The 19,580-nt window shown below is 39.6% G+C and overlaps 2 protein-coding genes and 1 long non-coding RNA gene across 5 annotated transcripts in view; 2 read left to right on the top strand and 1 right to left on the bottom strand.

Annotated features, from left to right (window-relative positions):
• LOC101164420 (uncharacterized) overlaps positions 1-19,580 on the top strand; it is a 736,165-nt gene that overhangs the window by 11,520 nt on the left and 705,065 nt on the right. For 2 of the 3 annotated variants that reach the window (XM_078935477.1, XM_078935487.1), the window contains one exon: positions 7,894-10,348. The exons of the other annotated variant lie outside the window; for it this stretch is intronic. In XM_078935477.1, coding sequence (XP_078791603.1) covers positions 7,894-9,284 — 1,391 coding nt within the window. In that variant the 3' untranslated portion in view covers positions 9,285-10,348. Of the gene's footprint in view, positions 1-7,893; positions 10,349-19,580 lie in introns of those variants that run through there. 3 annotated transcript variants of the gene reach the window in all.
• LOC144988154 (uncharacterized) lies at positions 14,783-16,674 on the bottom strand. Its single transcript, XR_013651983.1, has 2 exons — positions 15,583-16,674; positions 14,783-15,149 (listed from the first exon to the last, which is right to left on the bottom strand). It is a non-coding gene; the product is annotated as an uncharacterized LOC144988154 (long non-coding RNA).
• On the top strand, positions 16,771-18,992 carry LOC144987443 (uncharacterized). Its single transcript, XM_078936869.1, has 3 exons — positions 16,771-17,471; positions 17,676-17,793; positions 18,065-18,992. The coding sequence occupies exons 1-3, from the start codon at positions 16,882-16,884 to the stop codon at positions 18,824-18,826; spliced, it is 1,470 nt and encodes a 489-aa protein (XP_078792995.1). The 5' UTR covers positions 16,771-16,881; the 3' UTR covers positions 18,827-18,992.

The following is a 19,580-nucleotide window of genomic DNA, read 5'->3' as shown; positions in this document are numbered from 1 at the left end:
GTGTTCAAGAGTGAAATTGGCCTTTAAGACCCACACTCTAGTAGGTTTTTATCCTTTTTAGGGAGTAAAGTAATACTGGCTTGGTTCAAACTATTAGGAAGAGTGCCTTTGCAGAGAGAGTCTGCAAATATTGTGGTCATCAAAGGGGCCAGTTTTTTAGCAAAAGCGGAATAAAACTCACTTGGCAGACCATCGGGGCCTGGTGATTTGTGTGGATGTAGAGCCCTGATTGCTTTCAAGACATCCTGCTGTTGCATAGGTGCATTCAACCTTGACAATTCCTCTGATCTCCGGGTGGGTATTGGTAGTTCTCTAAAAAAATCAAAAAGAAGGTTAGAGTTGCACATTATATCAGAGCTATATAATTTGTAGTAATAAGATTGGAAAGCATCATTTATTTCCTGCTGGTCAGTCAACACTGTGCCATCTGGTGCAGCAACCCCATGAATAACTTGCTTGGCCCTCACACTTTTCAGTTGTTTTGCCAGTATTTTTTTTTTATTTTTTTTTTTTTTCTTTTTTTTTAACTTGTCCTGTCCAACAGCTAGGCAAACAGATGAGAGCTGAGGGCCTCTTGTGTTGGACATATTTTATTTTAACAAGAGGGGTTATTCATCTTCAGACAAACCAAAGGTATGTCTGAATAAACCCCTTTTGTAATTGAGGCCAAACTTTATTAATTTCAATCATGTTTGAAAATCTTTGGTGTTGGACCGGACGGAAAAGGAAAGAGGGGAAGAAGAGAGAGGGACGTTAGAGAGAGGGGGGGGTAGGAGGGTGATAATAGGAGGGGAAGGGGGGTAAGACCATGAAGCAGCATAGAGCAGGCAGGTTTACTGGTTGTTTATCGTTACGGTACGGTTCAAATGTAGTACAAAAAGGGCGGGGCCTGTTCACACACACTCAAATATTATCAACACACCTGCTAGCCGCAAAAATGTCCACATGTCAACATGCACACAAAACAGATAGTGTTCACGAACGCATACCTATGCCTTTAAACCAACTAGTGTGAAATCTTTCATTCATGCAAACTATTAGTGCAAAGGTGAGCTAACACCTGTGCTCAGGTGAGTGTTTATGTTCTTCTAAAATGGATGGTGGAATGTGAAAAGAAGGAGGAGGAGCGCCCAGCCACCCCCACACCCATACCCCCGCCGCAGCAGCAGCGGCAGCCGGAGCCCCCCCAACGCCACACGGGAACAGGCAGGGAACAACCGCCCCCCGGGCGACCAAGACCGCCACCCAGGCCAGGGCCAGCAGGACCGCCGCGAGGCCCCCAGAGCCAGAGAGCAGGGAAGCGCAGAGGGAAAGAGAGCGCCGCCCCAGCCCAGCCAGGAAAGCAGCCCCCCGCCGCGCCGGAAGAGCCCAACGCAGGGCCCCACCGGAGAGGGACGCCCACAGCCCCAGACGAGCACCCCACCACCACCCAGGAGTTCCGGGCATCCCCCCGCCCCGACCCCAGGTACGAGCCAGGACCCCCCAAGGGAGACCCGCTCCGCACTCCAGGCAGCCACCCACCCGGCCCACGGTTGGTCCAGGTAGGAGCAAGGCAGGGGCCAGCCGCCCCCGCCCAGGAGGGGGGAACCCCGGGGAAAAAAGGGCGGCCCACAAGGGATGTTATAAATATGGCCCGACCAGGCTCGGCCATGTTGGAAGAAAAATACTGTTTTGCCAGTATTTTACCTGCCTTATCCCCATGTTCATACATGTTGCTACGATTTGTCATTAACAAGTATTCAATAGAGTGTGAGGTGAGCCTGTCATGTTCAGCACTGAGTGCCATGCGCTTTTTATATACCGTAAATTTTGTGTGGGGTTTTGAGAGTGCCTTTGATCCACATCAGCAATTCGTTTTTCCAGATCTTTCTGCCTTGACACAGAGTCAAATTTCTTTTAGGCCATAAAAGATATCACTTGACCTCTAAGATAAGCCTTAAGAGCCTCCCACACAGTTTCAATAGAGACATCAGAGTGACATCAGAGGCCACAGAGTTGAACATGACACGGATGCCATCTGGTTTGATAATGCGTAACCGTGCTGGATAGAGCAGAGAGGGCTGTAAGCCTCTCTGATGCATGTCCGGCATCACAGTTTTATAAACTTTCCTCTGTTCCATCACCTCGGGCTGTAGTCTTCATACCCCCTGGCATTTCCTGGTATTTCAACTCTCTTCGTTTTCTGGCTTCCCGAATCAGCAGCTCCTTGTTTTGGTACCGGTTGAAACATATGATGACAGTCCGCGGTCTCTCCCCGGGCCTGCTTTGGGAAGTAAGCTGCGATAGACTCTGTCTAATTCCGGCGGAGTGAGGAAAACTTCTCGGCCAAAGGCGTCCTGAAGTAGCTGCGAAAAGAACCTGGATGGCTGGGGCCCTTCGATCCCCTCTGGCAGGCCCACCAAGCGTGCGTTGAGATGTCTGTGTCTTCCTTCCACAGCCACCAGCTTAGCTTTTAGCTTGTCGTTAGTAGACTTTAGCATAGAGCATGTAGTTTCAAGGCTAGCCACACGTTGGTCGATTGCATCAGCATTCTCTTCAAGTGAGCTTAGGCGCTCACTGCGGCTGTCCGATTCTTTTTGGAGTCCATCCAGTTTGCTCTTAACTTCGTCAAAAAAAAGTTGTTTTCAGTTCGGCTACCAGCGTTGCCCAGTGGTCAGTTAGCAATGCTATTATGTCGCCTCTGCTAATAGCTGCCAGCGTTTCCAGCTCCGGGGTTTTGTCGGTCGATTTTGCATATTTTGGTGGCTTGATTAGGTCCAGTAGGAGCGACAGAGGTTAAGGAGAAAACACTCAATACGAGATTTTCATAAGAAAGACGTTTCTGTGCGTTAATAAGGTAAAGTATTGCGGGATAGGAAAACAACATCACTACACCATGCTCACCCAACCGGCAGTCTTCCAGGATCATTTTGTTGATGGTTTGTCTGTGGAATGACATTTCATACTCATAGCTTCAGTGGAGATCAAGAGTCTGGAACCTTTAACACTAAAAGAACCATTTGATTCAGTTTCTTCCAGACCAAAACCCAACAAGAGCCACAAAGTTCCACTTCACTGTTTAACAAAATACTTTATATTCCTGTTTTTCTGGCTGTTGTTGGCCTCCCGTCCGGCCTTCGCAGATTCGGATGGTTCAGGACGTCTAAAATGAAATGTGCAGAAATGAAAATACTCACAAGAGTCTGCATGAATTTTCAAACCTTTTGCAAAAGGGGAGAGGTGAAGAAACACGACCTGTTAGGCTCTGTGGCTGTCCTCTCTCTCTGTCCTCAAGGCAAAAAGGCTTTTTTATTATTCAGTTAGGGAAGATGAAAACATACTAAATTCGTCATTAGGATGGTGTGTTTTTGTCTAGTCTGCATTGCAGGGGGGTATTCCAGAAAGCAGGTTATGCTAGCTCCCATGGTAAGTCTGAGGCTAAGGAAGTTGATAACCTCAACTTTCGGTTCCAGAAATGGAGGTATGTTTCAGGGTATGTCAAGTTGCCATGGCAACTCATGCCCTGAACATAACCTGGTCTGGAGCAGGTTTAGTTGAAGGTTAGTTTGTTTTCAGAGAGGTGAGGCAGCATGGTGTGTCCATTTGAAGATGATTTAGTGGATGAAGAAGATCAGATAATACTTTTTCCACCATGAGAGGGTGATAAGACCACATATGGAAGTTGGAAAAATTGTTTTTTTTACTTTGATCTAACTTAATTATTTGCTTCAGTTAAGATAAATCGTTTTTTTTTTTCACCTTAAAAATAGCACGTAGGTTTCAGACATTTATTTTACTTTAATTTAAATTAATTCAATTATGTAGGTGTAACTTTTGTGCTGCTGTTAGATCGGCTCTGCAAGGGATTGTGGGATACCATTCCCTTTTCCTGTCTGGACAGATTTGGGTTTAAGTGTGGGTTTTTGACCAAATGTGTTTACTTGTTTTACTGTGTTTTGCCGAGTTATTTGTTAATTGTTAATAGACATTTTATTACTGATTATAGACATTCTATTACTGATTTGCTGTCTCTCTTCTTGGGGGGCCACGCCTCTGCCCACCCAGTAAATGCACACCAACACAAAACTGTAACCTCTGATGAAGGTCACCATGTCTGTAATATCAATTATGATCTCTTGCCCTGTCGCTGGTTCCACTGGATACTTCTCTGGTTTTCCTGGTGACTTCCCCCTTTTGTAATCTTACCACCTCATTGAAGCATGGCTCTGGTTCCCACTCTGTTTCTGAACAGCTCTGGTATGTGACCTTCATCAAAGAAACGGAGAAGCCCTTTAAACTTCAGGTCCACGCTATTGCGCGGATGGACGGCAGTCAGCTGAGTCCGCGTATGGGTCACACGCAACACTGCCTGGTTCACCGCAGCCCGCAGGCACCGAGATACGCAGAGCTGTGACGTGAGAAACCGCATAAAAACAGCTTATGAGGAACAGCAGTAGTCACTTGAGCAACAAAAGCTGCCTGTGGTCTGGCTATGGTTGGGGCCAAAACACAGCTAAACAGCTTTGGACGCTGCTCCTTCCAACCTGGAAGCCGCAGGTCTCAGGCTGATTCTGAACTGACAGATGGAAGAGATTCCATCCTCTGATGATGAAGCAGCTGCTGTGCCAGGTGGTCTTCATGAAGTGAACCTCTGTCTGCCACATTTAGATAAATAGTACTCAAGTTAAAGTACAGAGTAGGCATCCAAATGATTACTTGAGTAATAAAGTACTTGGATTCAAATCTACTCTAGTAGTGAGTAATTAATGAGTAACATCTCATTTATGTCATATTAACACAATGAGGGTCATTCAGAAATAATGCAATAATATAACTTTTAATGAGGAAGGAAATAAGTACATCCATGTTTCAAAATAAAACATGGGGCAACATTTGCTGCAACAAATAAATGACAATAAATAGTTTGCAACCATTCCCTCCTTTTCTTTGTAAAATATTGTCCTTCTACCAAGACGTTCTTGATCATCTTTTCCTTGATTTTAGTCATGGACATTTTGAAACGTTTAAACAGAACTGTTATCCTTAAACTTAAACATTTTCCTTTACATCATGTAATAGATAACATATGTGTAATACTGTATTTAAATCAGTGGAACAGCTGACAGCAGAACAAACTGAATGGGAATTCCTTCAGCAGAAAAATGACCGTTGATCTTTAACAGTAGCTTGTTCTCTAGGTTGTTATAGTGAAGCTGGGATCTTTTAGCAGTAAACAAAAGTCCTGCATGACGGTAGAGTCTCTCAAGCTGCAGATGCTGGAATGGATTCGTGTTGACTTAGAGCAGTGCTTCTCAATTATTTTTTACCAGGCCCCCCCCCTAGGAAAAACAAAATCTTTCGCACCCCCCCCCCCCCCACACACACACACACACACACTCGTGCGGTGACAATATATTAGGTTAGTATCTATAAAATTTGTGTACGTATACCTAAAATTGTATTTTCTAACATTAACAAAAGAAAAAAGCAAAATAAATCCACTTTCAACAAATATTAACTATATTTAGCCACAGAAACCCTGTTCTAGTCTAAAACAGAAAAGAAGCTGAAAGTGCCTGTAATAAAAAAAATCTGTCATTCCTTATTTAAACTAGAAACATGACCAACTGAACCATTTGATGCTGAAAAAAATAATTCAATCAATAAATAATATTAAATCTAAATTGATCTGAAACATGAACACAGCAGCACTAATATATTTAACGTTTTTAGTCTGAAGAAATAGATAAAAACGTGCTGATTTTTTTTTTCTTAATGATGGATTGTTTATTTCTGATATCATAAAGTGCAGCTGTTTTCCTGCATTACCTGCTGTCTTTATGTCTGTCTGACACCAACTAAACCACAGGCAGACAAAGAATACATGTATTGAAGATAAAGACGCGTCATCAAAATGTCTACAATAGTTTATAAAGAATGACATTATTAGCATGAGCTGAGGAATCTAAAGGCAGCGGTGATCCTGGTGTTGGGCAACAGGCAGCGGTAGCAGTGGTCCACGTGCCCCGATTCCCCTGGCAGACAGAGCCCACACCACCCCTCCCCTTTTGTTCTCACTCGCGCAGCCGCGGACAGACAGAACAGACAATAGGAACGAATAGTGGACCAGCTTATTTTCCAAGCACTGACCCGCTGTCACCGCCGCCCCCACATTAAATTTGCGCACCGGACAATTGCCCGTATTACCTGTGCCTAAAACCACCACCACCGCGCGCCCCCCCTGGCATCGTTTTGCGCCCCACTATTTGAGAAGCACTGACTTAGAGGGACAACCTCTTGATTTGAGAAAAAGATTTAATGATTCAAGGATTTTTTTTTTGCCACTGTCACTAAACAAAACAGTTTTACAGACTAGGAATTTGTTGTGGTGCCAATGTGCCATATATAACGCTAATGAATAGGGTTGTAAGAAAAAATCGATTCGGCAAAATATTGTGATAGTTCATTTGGCGATACTTGTATTGAGTCAATATGCTGCCAGGACGATATTTATTTATTATTTATAAGCATCCTTCAGTGTCTGACTCTTTTTGTCCACTTCACCCTCCGACTGCTATTTGGCAGCAGAGCACACAGAGCCTCTTTGAGCAGCTCTACACCACACAAAACTGCAGCCAGAGGCAGCTAGTTTGGTTGTTATGAGACATGATCTACTTCGTTTTTACTTGGGAGGGATACCAAACAGAAACTCTGTGCCATGTTGCTGCCAGTAAGATATAAAATGTACACTGACCAAAAATATAAACGAGACACTTTTGTTATTGCTCCCACTTTTTATGGTATGAACTCAAAGATGTGAAACATTTTCCACATACACAAAATAACCAGTTCTCTGAAATATTGTTCCCAAATCTGTGATAGTGAGCACTTCTCCTTTGCCAAGACAATCCACCCCACCTCACAGGTGTGCCATATCAAGATGCTAATTAGACAGCATGATTATTGCACAGGTGTGCCCTAGACTGGCCACAAGAAAAGGCCGCTCTGAAATCTTCAGTTGTGTTTTATTGAGGGGGTCAGGGGACTCAGACAACCAGTCACTATCTTGTGTGACCACCATTTGCCTCATGAAGTGCGACACATCTCCTTCGCATAGAGTTGATCAGGTTGTCTATTGTGAACTGTGGGATGTTGGTCCAATCTTCTTCAATGGTTGTCCGAAGTTGCTGGATATTGGCAGGAACTGCAACACACTGTCGTATACACCGATCTAGAGCATTCCAAACATGCTCAATGGGTGACATGTCCGGTAAGTATGCTGGCCATGCAAGAACTGGGATGTTTTCAGCTTCCAGACTGGCCACAAGAAAAGGCCACTCTGAAATCTTCAGTTGTATCGTACAGCACAATGCCTCAGATGTCGCAAGTTTTGAGGGAGCGGGCAATTGGCATGCTGATAGCAGGAATGTCCACCAGAGCTGTTGCTAGGGAATTGAATGTCCATTTCTCCACCATAAGTCGTCTCCAAAGGCGTTTCCGAGAATTTGGCGGCACATCCAACCGGCCTCACAACCGCAGACCACGTGTATGCTGTAGGTACAGCACAGTGTTGTGCGTGCTAAAGAAAACAGAAGCAACTTCTTTAAAAACAAAACAAAAAAAAAGCACTTTGTTGACAATGTTACAAGTAAGTTTACATTACAAACAAAGGTCCTTCAGTGGCTTCTTCTCAAACGTTTTGGAAGTTGTGTTGTAGATAAGCAGTCACAGGTGCTGGGTAATCTTTTTAGAAGGGTTTATTGGATTTTGTGTTTAAACTAAGGAATTAAATTATTAAAATGAAAATTTTAAATTTTCCATATTCTGACAGAGACTATTCAAATTTTTATTGGTGATTAACAACACACAAAGTCCTCAAAACATGTACAATGGTCTCTTCTTGTATTTCTGCAGTCCTCGCCCAGTATTGGATGACTGAAGAGGATGATCCCTGCAACCAGCAAAGGAACTTCAGAGTGGAACAGGAGGAACCAGAACCTCCACAGATTCAAGAGGAACCAGAACCTCCAGAGATTAAAGAGGAACAGGAGGAACCAAAACCCCCACAGATTCAAGAGGAACTGCAGGAACAAGAACCTCCACAGATGAAAGAGGAACCAGGGGAGCTCTGCATCAGTCAGGATGAAGATCATCTTGATCTGAAGCAGGAGACTGATACCATGATGGAGATTCCTACTTATGAGGAAGATGAGAACAGTGAAGCAGATCTAAACAAACAGCAGAGCTTTAATGTAACTGATAGTCAGGATGAAGAAGGAAACCAACATGAAGAATCAACATCAGCTACAGATGAAGAGACAGAATCAACATCAACTACAGATGAAGAGACAGACCCACAGAACAGAGATCAGAGGAAGAGGAAGAGAAGAAGTCATGTCCAAAGTGTGGACAGTTCTCACATGTCAGCAGGTCAGTGTGACTCGGATGTTAGAAAAAATCCCAAGAAGACAAGTTTGGGTATGGAAACTGGGACTGATGAAAGATGTTATATCTGTAAAGAATGTGATAAAAGCTTTTGTAACAAATATCTGTTCAGAATTCATGCAAGAATCCATGCAGAAGATGAGCTATTTTCTTGTAATGAATGTGAGAAAGGTTTTAGTTGTATATCAAGTCTCAAAAAACATATGAGAACTCACACAGGAGAGAAGCCTTTTTGGTGTATGGAATGTAGAAAGGGTTTTAGGGGTTTATCTCATCTCAAAATACACATGAGAACTCACACAGGAGAAAAGCCTTTTTCTTGTAAAGAATGTGATAAAAGTTTTAGTCAAATATCTAGTCTCAAAACACACCTGAGAATTCACACAAGAGAGAAGCCTTTTTCTTGTAAAGAATGTGATAAAAGTTTTAGTCAAATATCTCATCTCAAAACACACATGAGAATTCACACAGGAGAGAAGCCTTTTTTGTGTAAAGAATGTGATTCAAGTTTTAGTCGCAGATCTAGTCTTAAGAGACACATGAGAACACACACAGGAGAAAGGCCTTTTTCTTGTGAAGAATGTAAAAAAAGTTTTAATGATATATATAATCTCAAAAAACACATGAGAACTCACACAGGAGAAAAGCCTTTTTCTTGTGAAGAATGTAAAAAAAGTTTTAATTGCACATCTATTCTCAAAACACACATGAGAACTCACACAGGAGAAAAGCCTTTTTCTTGTAAGGAATGTAGAAAGAGTTTTAATCAATTATCTAATCTCAAATCACACATGAGAACTTGTAAGACTTTTCTTTACAAACAATGTAATAAAGGATTTAGTGTAAACTCTAAATTCTAAACTTTTCTGTGTTCTTAAATTATTATTTATCTGACACGTGATGACAAAGTTATTCCACCGAAACATGTTAGGTACGTTTTGACAAAAAAAACTGTGTGATTAAAAAAAAAATGTAAGAACACAGTTTAAACTTGGAGACACAATTAACTTGTTTGAATCTATACTCTTCTGATAAGAGGTCGACCTCTCAACCTCTGCACCACAGTCAAAGACTTTATTTTACTGGGGGGGGGGGGGGGGGGGGAGTTCTGTTACTCAGAAAATGTGAATATTTGAAAATAAGTTTTTCAATTTTTAAAACTCCTGATGTCAAACCCCAACGTTCAAATGAACTCCATAGCAACCTGAGCTTTCATTTCAAGTATACAGAACAACAGGCTGATATACCACATTGATACAGGAACTCTTTCAGAGGGAGGCACAAGTGAGTATTATATGTGTATTTAGAAAGTTTTCTAAATACTTGATTGTTCCAATATGATATTCTTACTTTCTAGGACAGTTTTTTAGGTTTTCATCTTCTCTGCATCAAAAGCAAAAATTAATGGATTAATAAATATCAATTTTTGTGTAATTATAATAGACAATGAGTTTTACTGCTGATAAAATATGTACAACTTTTTCACAAAATGAATTGTTTTAGATGTACCTGTAAATAGAAATGAGTTGTTTGTTTTGAGTCATTAGAGCTAATTCTTGAATGTCTTCATTATGGTTGAAATGGTTTTTTTTTATACATCTTTAATTCTAACACTTAATGTGATCAGTGAACATTTAATAAATATTAAAAACAAAATAGGGACTGCAGTCTATACTTTGTTAGGTCAAGTAACCATGTAGTAGAGAATAGTATTTTTAAGATTATATATATATATATGGTACTTCCTTATTGATACTGCTTTTAAAATCCTGTATTTTTATCGATACTTTTCTGTTTAAAAACAAGGATGGAGAAGACAAACAATAATCTTTGTACATGAAAACCTTTTGTTTTAGAACCATTTAAAACATAATTTATTCATGTTGTTTTATTTGGAACACTGAAATTAAATGTTAAAATAATACTAGTGTGTCTTTGTAATAATTTACTCACTTCAATGTAATAACTTAAACAGTGCAGTAAAGAACCAAATATATCAAATGGCCTCCTCACTGCAAATAACAAGAACAGTGGAAATAAAAATGCTCAATGTTGTATTTTAATTAATTTTACACTTTGTGTTGGGTAATTTCATATTGAGGCGAAATATGATCTGTCAGCCTATTGATATGATATGATCATTGTGTTTTACAGTGCTGGTAGTCCTGTTCATTTTCTCTCCTTTTTTATTTGCAACGTCTAAGATGGCTGACTCGCAATCTTTATAAATATAGCAGAGTGTAGTAAAAATGCACTTGTTGTATTGGTCTGAAATGCAGAATAATGTTGGTTTTTAAGTTTTCTAACCAAAATAAAGTCTAAAGCTTACTGACATAAGTTCTGAAAAACACACACATGTGCTTTGACACAGGGCCTTTATCTCCAGTGTTTACATTATTTTTCTTCGAGTAACTATTCAAGAGTTGACACAATCCCAGTGGATTCTTATGTGGAGAAAGCAGCCTCACACTGAGATGCAGCGCTGCACAGTAGGGACGTGATTACATAATCACCTTGAATAAGGTCAAATAATCGTGGTGGCCATGGTGCAACGCTAGGGCGGTTGACCCATAATTGTAAGATTACTGGTTTGATTCGCACGCCCATGTGTCAAAGTGTCCTTGGGCAAGACACTGAACCTCACCTTGCCTCTGGTGGGAGGTTGGCGCCAGTGTTCGGCAGCAGAGTGTGTGAATGTGTGTGTGTGAATGGGTGATTGGGACTGTGACTGTAAAGCGCTTTGGTCCTGGTGGATAGAAACGCGCTATATAAGTATACGTCATTACCATTGAATCAGCTGATTCTGGAGAAAGCAGCCTCACACTGAGATGCAGCGCTGCACAGTAGGGACGTGATTACATAATCACCTTGAATAAGGTCAAATAATCGCGGTGGTCATGGTGCAACGCTAGGGCGGTTGACCCATAATTGTAAGATTACTGGTTTGATTCGCACGCCCATGTGTCAAAGTGTCCTTGGGCAAGACACTGAACCTCACCTTGCCTCTGGTGGGAGGTTGGCGCCAGTGTTCGGCAGCAGAGTGTGTGAATGTGTGTGTGTGAATGGGTGATTGGGACTGTGACTGTAAAGCGCTTTGGTCCTGGTGGATAGAAACGCGCTATATAAGTATACGTCATTACCATTGAATCAGCTGATTCTGCAGCACAGAAAAAGGCTTTATTACAGTACATCAGGGTGGCCCAAATGCAGGATCAGACTCCAAAGTTGAGGGGAGATCCAGAGCTCTTTTAATAACAATAAACACCACATTAGGTGGTTAAAACTCCACAAAATTGCAGTACTTGGAACCAGCATGATAACAGACCAAACCAAAAAAACACTCTGACACGGAGAGCAGAAACAGACACACTTAAATAGAATACAAACAAATTAGCCGAAAGTGCAGACAGCTGAGTGCCACTCATGGAGAGCCAAAGGAGAGGAGGCGGAGCCTCCAGGAGAACCCACAGCCAACCAAATAATATTAATCGGGGGGTATTCCAGAAAGCAAGTTATGCTAGCTCTCACGGTAAGTTTGAGGCTAAGGAAGTTGATAACCTCCGCTTTCGGTTCCAGAAATGGAGGTATGTTTCAGGGTAGGTCAAGAGGTGAAGCAGCATGGTGTGTCCATTTGAAGATGATTTAGTGGATGAAGAAGCTCAGATAATACTTTTTCCACCATGAGAGGGTGATAAGACCACATATAGATGTTTAACCCTTGTACTATCTTAGATGACCCACCTACCCTTACATTGAAGTGTTATTCCTTTTTTTTTTTTTTTTCAACAAAGGGGCAAATCCCCTCAGTAATACTTGATTTAATGTGAAAAGGTTACAGTACAGGTAATTTCTAAAGTTGTCACTTCCAGCAAGTCTTTAAATGTCCATGCAATCATAAAAAGTTGTGATTTATATTTTGAATAAACAGATAACATTTTCTTTTATGTATGATTTATTTATACATTTTTCAAAATAAAAAAAAACAAAAAACAATTCAAAACCACAATTGCAAAGAAAGAAAAGAAAAAGGAAAAAAGAAAAAGTACAAAAATGAATGAATAAAATCTTACAAACAATATAATGTGCTACCAATCTATAAACAGCAGAGACACTGCACACCTTATAACCGTTAATGTACCTGAAAGTTCACTGGGTCGTTTCTAAGGTCAAGGATATGACATGCTCTAAAAAAGGTGACCAAATTTCAGAGAATTTACATCCAGTACCATTAAGAGAATGTCTTATTTTTCCAGCTTAATAAAAGAAAGACAGTCTTTTATCCACTTTGAGTGAGTGGGTGGGCGAAGATCTTTCCAGTGCATCAAGATAGTCCGACGGGCAAGTAGTGTCAGAAAGGCAATAAGGTCCTCTAACCAAGGAGGAAGAGAGTGATTGTCCGGAAGTATACCAAAAAGAGCTGTCATCGGGGATCGGTGTACTTTGACGTTACAGACAGAAGATAAAGAGTCAAATACAGAGTCCCAGAAGTCAGAAAGCGACGGGCATGTCAAAAACATATGAGTAAGATTTGCAGGGCCGAAATTACATTACAGTTAGGATCAGTACCTGGAAAAACTCTGGCAAGTCTGCTTCTTACGGTGGCCCTGAAGTGCAAAGCATTCAATAAATCACTCGATACAAAAACATTTTTTAAGATCACAACAACAATTAAAAAAAAAAAAAAAATTTTTAAAAAGCAGCATTACATTTTAGAAAACAAAACAAAATTTCAGAAACCAAAACTTGAAAAACAAAAATGACAAAAAAAAAACCATTTCAGAAAACAAAATTAATTTCCAGGAAAAAAAGAAATATTAAAAAATGAAAACATTTCAGAAAAAAAAAATTCCAGAAAAAATGAAATATTAAAAAATGAAAAACATTTCAGAAAAAAAAAATTCCAGAAAAAAAATGAAATATTAAAAAATGAAAAACATTTCAGAAAAAAAATGAAATATTAAAAAATGAAAAACATTTCAGAACACAGAATGAATTTCCAGAAAACAAAACGAAATCTTCAAAAATGAAAAACATTTCCAAACCGGAAGAAGCAGGTACTATGGGACAACGCTGATTGGATGATGATTTTTGTCAATCATTTGAACTGAAAAGTATTTTAAATGAAGCGATGACGGATTTTATCGTCCAAACAACAATGTACTATAATAATCCACGTATTTCCCATTTATATATCAAATAAAAAATGCAGCAAACTGTTAATGAACTTTAAAATTATTTTTTTAACATTTCGCCTGACACACGGTCACCCGGAAGTAGTTTGTGAGCACTTTTACTTTGAACGCTGTGCGCTAATGTCTACGGCTGCGAGGTTCACGCTGTCAATCATCTTTAGGTAAGAATCAATTCTGTGATCTTTTCTTTTGTCAGTCACATGTCTCTAAGGATGTTAATTTTAGGATGTTAAAGTGCTGCTTTGAAAAGATAATTTCTTTTTATCTTGCGCATGCGCAAAAAGAACCCGATGGAGACGAACCGTCTTCACATGATAGCCGTTCCCGTTTTCGGTGACATGAGAGAAAAAGCTCCGAGCCAGCCTGATTCTGTGATTTATACAGTAATTACAGTAATTATATGGCATCAGTGTTGCTAAAAATCGACTTTAAGACTGAAATCAGTAAACAAGTACTTATGGGAAATAATATTTAAGTGCATTGTTAGTATATTTTTGAACCATGCATATATACACATATACTGAAACTTAAAAATGAACTTTAAAGTTTATAAAATACTTAATTGAATTAACATGTGATATTTCTGCAGGTGAAGTTTCTCAAAGCGAAGTTCCAGAAAGGTTTGTGCTGCAGAAGAACAGATGGCAGCTCTACATGGGAATACAAGAAGACTAAAGTCATTCATATCATTGTGCAGTGTACAGGCAAGTCACCATGATTTATGTGAAATGTAATCAATAAATATTATTTAACCTTAATATCTAATTATTTTTTTTAAATTGCAGGTCCTTTAAAAAAAAGTCTTTAACCTGCTGCATAAGCCTGATTTGTTGTAAATGATGCAGCGGGGAGTGAAAAACGAAGCACAATTCCTGGCTTTAGTGTCCGGCTGATGATCTGGAAATCACATCTATGAGGAATCGCATCAAACACTTGTACAACTCCAAACAACTTAATGTTCCTTTAAGCAAAACTCCAGTTTAAAATGTTCCTATTAGGCTTGCTTCATTTAGGAGTTTCTCCATGTTTACCATTTTAGGTTTTAAAGCTTTATTAACAAAGATGATGTTTGATTTTCAGAGCTGTTGTTTAGAAATGTTTTTTTGTCAATGAAAAAACTGAATGCTGATGTGAGGATTGTAATAATGGATATGAAAATAAACAAATTTGTTTCATAGCAATGCAGTATATTTATTGAAAACTTAACATGAATACGTTATTCAGTAACAGAAACAAAGAAACAGTTGTGGATTTTCCTTTAAGGGCTTCTTCATGCATTCAATCAAATGTTCCGTTTACATTCAGCATTTACTCAGCGTACCTGTCAGTCACATTTATTAGAGGAAAAAATGCATCTGGGAAAAGTCTGTTTGTGCTTAACAACTATATCAAAAAGAGTCATGTCAGGGAAGTTTTGTCCACATTGCTGCTCAGCATCACATCCAGAGGAAGATGCACAGGTAAGGGACCCCAGTTCCTGCTTGTACATGCTTGCAGCTTCCACTGCCCTGGACTCCAGCTCCATTGAAATCCCTGACAGAAATAAATTAATAAATTAAAAATCCCTGACAGAAAAACATCGGCTGCCGTTCATCTTTCATTCAGGAAAAAGTTGAGTTCATCAAAATGAGGAGAAAATGGGTTAAACCAGAAATTCATTAGGGAGGGGTCAAAACACCAAACTCAGAATAAAATACATTATTTCAGTCTTATAAAAAATACATTCTAAAACAATTTGGTATTCCTCCTCTGCCTGAAAGACTAAAACGTTTTTTTTAAAGATTTTTTTTACTCTACAGACTTTGCCACCTTTAGTTACACACCTGGACGTGTCTGAGGATGTGCACATCCAGTCATTTACTGTCATGTTTCTGTGCACTGACACACTCTAAAGTCACAGATCTTAATAGTGTGAATAAGAAGCATTCATAAATGTTATTCTGAGACACAAACTGCTGCAGTTTACCTGACAGCTTTGCTGATTTATGCGGCTGGTACACCTGTCTGAGAATCCTGCCCACGTGACCCCCCCTCTCCAGCTGATGAGGTAACCTGTCATTAACGTATGACTGAAGGATCTTGGATCTGTCTGTAAACACCCACCTAGAAATCACGTTTAACGCTACATTTATTAGATCAAACAAATGTGCCTCCATACCTTATCTGTGGATGGCGGGACTGCATTTCCTGATGTGCGCCGTCTTTAACACCCGTTTCTTCGCAGCTGCTGCTTCAGACAGAATCCTCTCACGACATTTTGAAACATTTGTAAACCTGGTTGGTGTTGATATTTCTGCGTGCGTTCTGTCATCACATCCGCTAAATATTCAAAGATTAAAGTTTATGTTAACGTTTTACCGTCCCTTTCTTTGTTTACCTGCAGAACGGACGTCATCCACACAAACTACTTCCGGGTGACCGTTCTGCTTCAGACGAAATATTCAAAAAATAATTTAAACCTTCATTATCTGTTTGCTGCATTTTTGATTTAATATATAAATGGGAAATACGGGAATTATCATGGTACATTGTTGTTTGGACGATAAAATCCGTCGTCGCTTCATTTAAAATACTTTTCAGTTCAAATGATTGACAAAAATCATCATCCAATCAGCGTTGTCCCATAGTACCTGCTTCTTCCGGTTTGGAAATGTTTTTCATTTTTGAAGATTTCGTTTTGTTTTCTGGAAATTCATTCTGTGTTCTGAAATGTTTTTCATTTTTTAATATTTCATTTTTTTTCTGAAATGTTTTTCATTTTTTAATATTTCATTTTGTTTTTTCTGAAATGTTTTCATTTTTTTTATTTCATTTTGTTTTCTGGAAATTAATTTTTTTTCTGAAATGTTTTCATTTTGTAATATTTCTTTTTTTTCTGGAAATTAATTTTGTTTTCTGAAATCTTTTTTTCTTTTTTTTCTTTTTTCTTTTTTATGTTTTGGTTTCTGAAATTTTGTTTTGTTTTCTAAAATGTAATACGCTTTTTAAATTGTTGCTGTGATCTTAAAAATGTTTTTGTATCGAGTGATTTGTTGAATGGTTTGCACTTCAGGGCCACCGTAGTGCTGCCCTCTAGTGGCAAACATGGCATCTGCAGAAATCGGATATGAGCATGAAGACCTGCAGTGTAAAGGCGGCCTGCAGCAGGAATAGGCTATATGCACACGGAGGTGATGACGTACTTCCGCTAAAATCTCAGCCTGCTAAGCCATTTCCGCTCGCGCTGAGGCGATTGTTTACAAAGCGATATAACAGCAACTACAATATGACTAGTAAGAAAACGTTCAAATTTCAGCGAACCATCTATAGTACAGCTGAGCATTGCTGTGTGCCTCTGTGTCAAGCTTCGAGCAAGTACAACAGTTTACTTAGTTTTCATACATTTCCATCTGACGCGGAAATCAGGCAAAAATGGCTTGTAGCTATCCGGAGGGACAAATTCACAGTTACTCCCCATACCCGAGTATGTAGCCGACATTTTAACAAGGATGATGTTCGTGAGCCCTTATCAGAGACGGGGAGGCGGCTATTAAACAAGGGAGCTGTCCCAGCACTGTTTGAGTGGAACAATTTCACCCTTCCCACTTCACGACCGGGGGTGTGGGAGAGGAGAGAGCGTCCGCCTCTGATGACGGAGGATGACGGCGACGCAGGCGAGAAAGCTGATATCCCTATGGACCACGACTACGCTTCGGCTTCAGATCCTGCAGTTGTTGATTTAGCCCTTGATGACAACATGTCTCTCAGAGATGAGATTCTCAAGCTGAGGGAACACGTCGAGAAGCTGACAATGAATCAGCGCTTTGGAATTCATCGTTTTGCTGCCTCAGACAAGGACATACGTTTTTTCACAAGGTAAGATATCAGATTGTTCTGTAGTAACGTTACTTTTGCAACAACAGATATAGTTGTGTGTGTGTGTGTGTGTGTGTGTGTGTGTGAGAGAGAGAGGGAGAGAGGAAGGCTAACAGAGTTGTATATTTGAAATGCTTCCAAGTAATATCATAGTATACACTGATATAATATTTAAATGATTATATCTGAATTGTATTTATTTAGATTTGCATCCTATGACCTGCTGATGAGATTCTGGGCCTTAATAGAGCCATCACTGCCAAATATGGTCAGTGTGACACAAGCACAGAGAGGCACCTTTACAGAGCCAAGTTCCACTGTAGTAAGTAGTTATTTACATGGCCCATACAATAAAACTTAAAGGGATAGTTCACTTCAAAATTAAAATTCTGTCATCATATACTCACCCTCAAGTTGTTTCAAACCTGTATGAATTTCTTTCTTCTGCTGAACACAAAGGAAGATATTTTGAAGAAAGAAAGAAATTCACTGAGTATATGATTTTCATTTTGAAGTGAACTATCCCTTTAACAAAGATCAGGGCTAATAGAGGTTGAGAGAAACATAACGCAAATTGTTTTTCTTTTGAACAGACTCGTTTCCTGCAGCCCATTGATGAGATGTTCATGTTTCTCAATTACCTGGCACTGGGTTCAAAACAGCGTGATCTTGCTGACCGGTATGGAGTCCACCAGTCCACAGTCAGTCGGATCATTACAACATGGAGCAACTTTCTGTACACTGTGCTAGGGTCTGTGAGGATCTGGATACCAGAGGAGAAAATAAGGGCACATCTGCCAGCTGAGTTTAAGGACTATGCAGACACTACAGTCATCCTGGACTGCACAGAGCTAAGGTGCCAGTGCCCTTCATCACCTCTTCTCCAAAGTGAAATGTTCTCAGCATACAAGTCCCACTGTACTCTCAAAGGGCTGCTTGGAGTGGCTCCTCATGGGGCGGTCACATTTATTTCTCAACTGTACGCTGGTTCCATCAGTGACAAACAGATCACGCGTGAGTCTGGAATTCTCTCCCTTTTGAGACCTGGAATGGCCATCATGGTCGACCGAGGTTTTCTGGTTGATGACCTTGTACCTTGCAAGATTTATAGGCCAGCATTTCTCTCTGGAAGATCCCAGATGTCTGCCTGTGAGGTCAGGGAGACCCAAGCAATTGCACGCCTCAGGGTGCATGTTGAGCGCCTCATACGGCGTGTTAAGGAACACAAGTTCTTTGACACAGAGATTCCACTTCGGCTTTTTGGCAACATTAATCAGCTGTATACTGTTGCATGTCTTCTGACGAACTATGAAAACGGGCCTCTTGTAAAGGCTTGGGCAAAGAAGCCAGAGTAGCAGCAGTAGAAAAAAATAAAAATTAATAACCTATGACCATTTGTATAACTACTTTCTTTAAATGTACCTTTGTAAATTACTTTGTATAAATTGAATTTTATAATTAATGTTATGTATGCACTGCTGTACATTGCACATACTCTTTGAATAAAGAACTACTGAATTATTTGCATGTTATATGTACTTTACCTCACCAATGCTTTTAAGCCATCTGTAATATAAGAATAATACTTTCATGCACAGTGAATTATTTACTGAATAACATTTATTTAGGGCTCCCAATTTACAAACAACAGTTATAAAATACTATTTTTAGGTAACCAATTATCAAAAAAATTAATCGGAAGAACATGTAACATGTAATTTAATAATAGATTAGTATTAATACAACAAGAAACATAGTAATACAATTAAGAAAAAATATAAAAACTTGAATCAATATATATGTACAAATATTTTGAAATGGATTGAACTAATAAGAGTTACTGCCAGTAAGAGAAATGGAGAAAAGAGAAATTAACAGCACTCTATAAAGAAGTGTGACAGGCAATCAGAATCTAATTATTTAGGGAAGCAAAGAGGTAACAATAAAAATAAAAAAAATACATTTTTACTTTCATTGTTTTGGTGATTTCATTGTCTCTGGGAATCCTCTGAATAAACATGTCCTCCTGTGTGTAGACGACAAAGTCACACCAGTCTAAACCAGAAATCAACATCTGGCCCTGGATTTGCCAAAAGTAGCTGCACAGGA

Source organism: Oryzias latipes, chromosome 2 (genome assembly GCF_053564925.1).
Source record: "Oryzias latipes strain Hd-rR chromosome 2, Olatipes_Hd-rR_3.1".
In the NCBI taxonomy this organism is placed as follows: domain Eukaryota; kingdom Metazoa; phylum Chordata; class Actinopteri; order Beloniformes; family Adrianichthyidae; genus Oryzias; species Oryzias latipes.
Note: the sequence above shows the minus strand (reverse complement) of the source record. Positions and strands in the feature narration are given on the sequence as shown.

Coding starts and splice junctions, on each gene's coding strand:
- LOC144987443 (XM_078936869.1), top strand. CDS start 16,882: ATGACTAGTAAGAAAACGTTCAAATTTCAGCGAACCATCTATAGTACA. Junction 17,472..17,675: donor GACATACGTTTTTTCACAAG/GTAAGATATCAG, acceptor GTATTTATTTAG/ATTTGCATCCTATGACCTGC. Junction 17,794..18,064: donor CAGAGCCAAGTTCCACTGTA/GTAAGTAGTTAT, acceptor TCTTTTGAACAG/ACTCGTTTCCTGCAGCCCAT.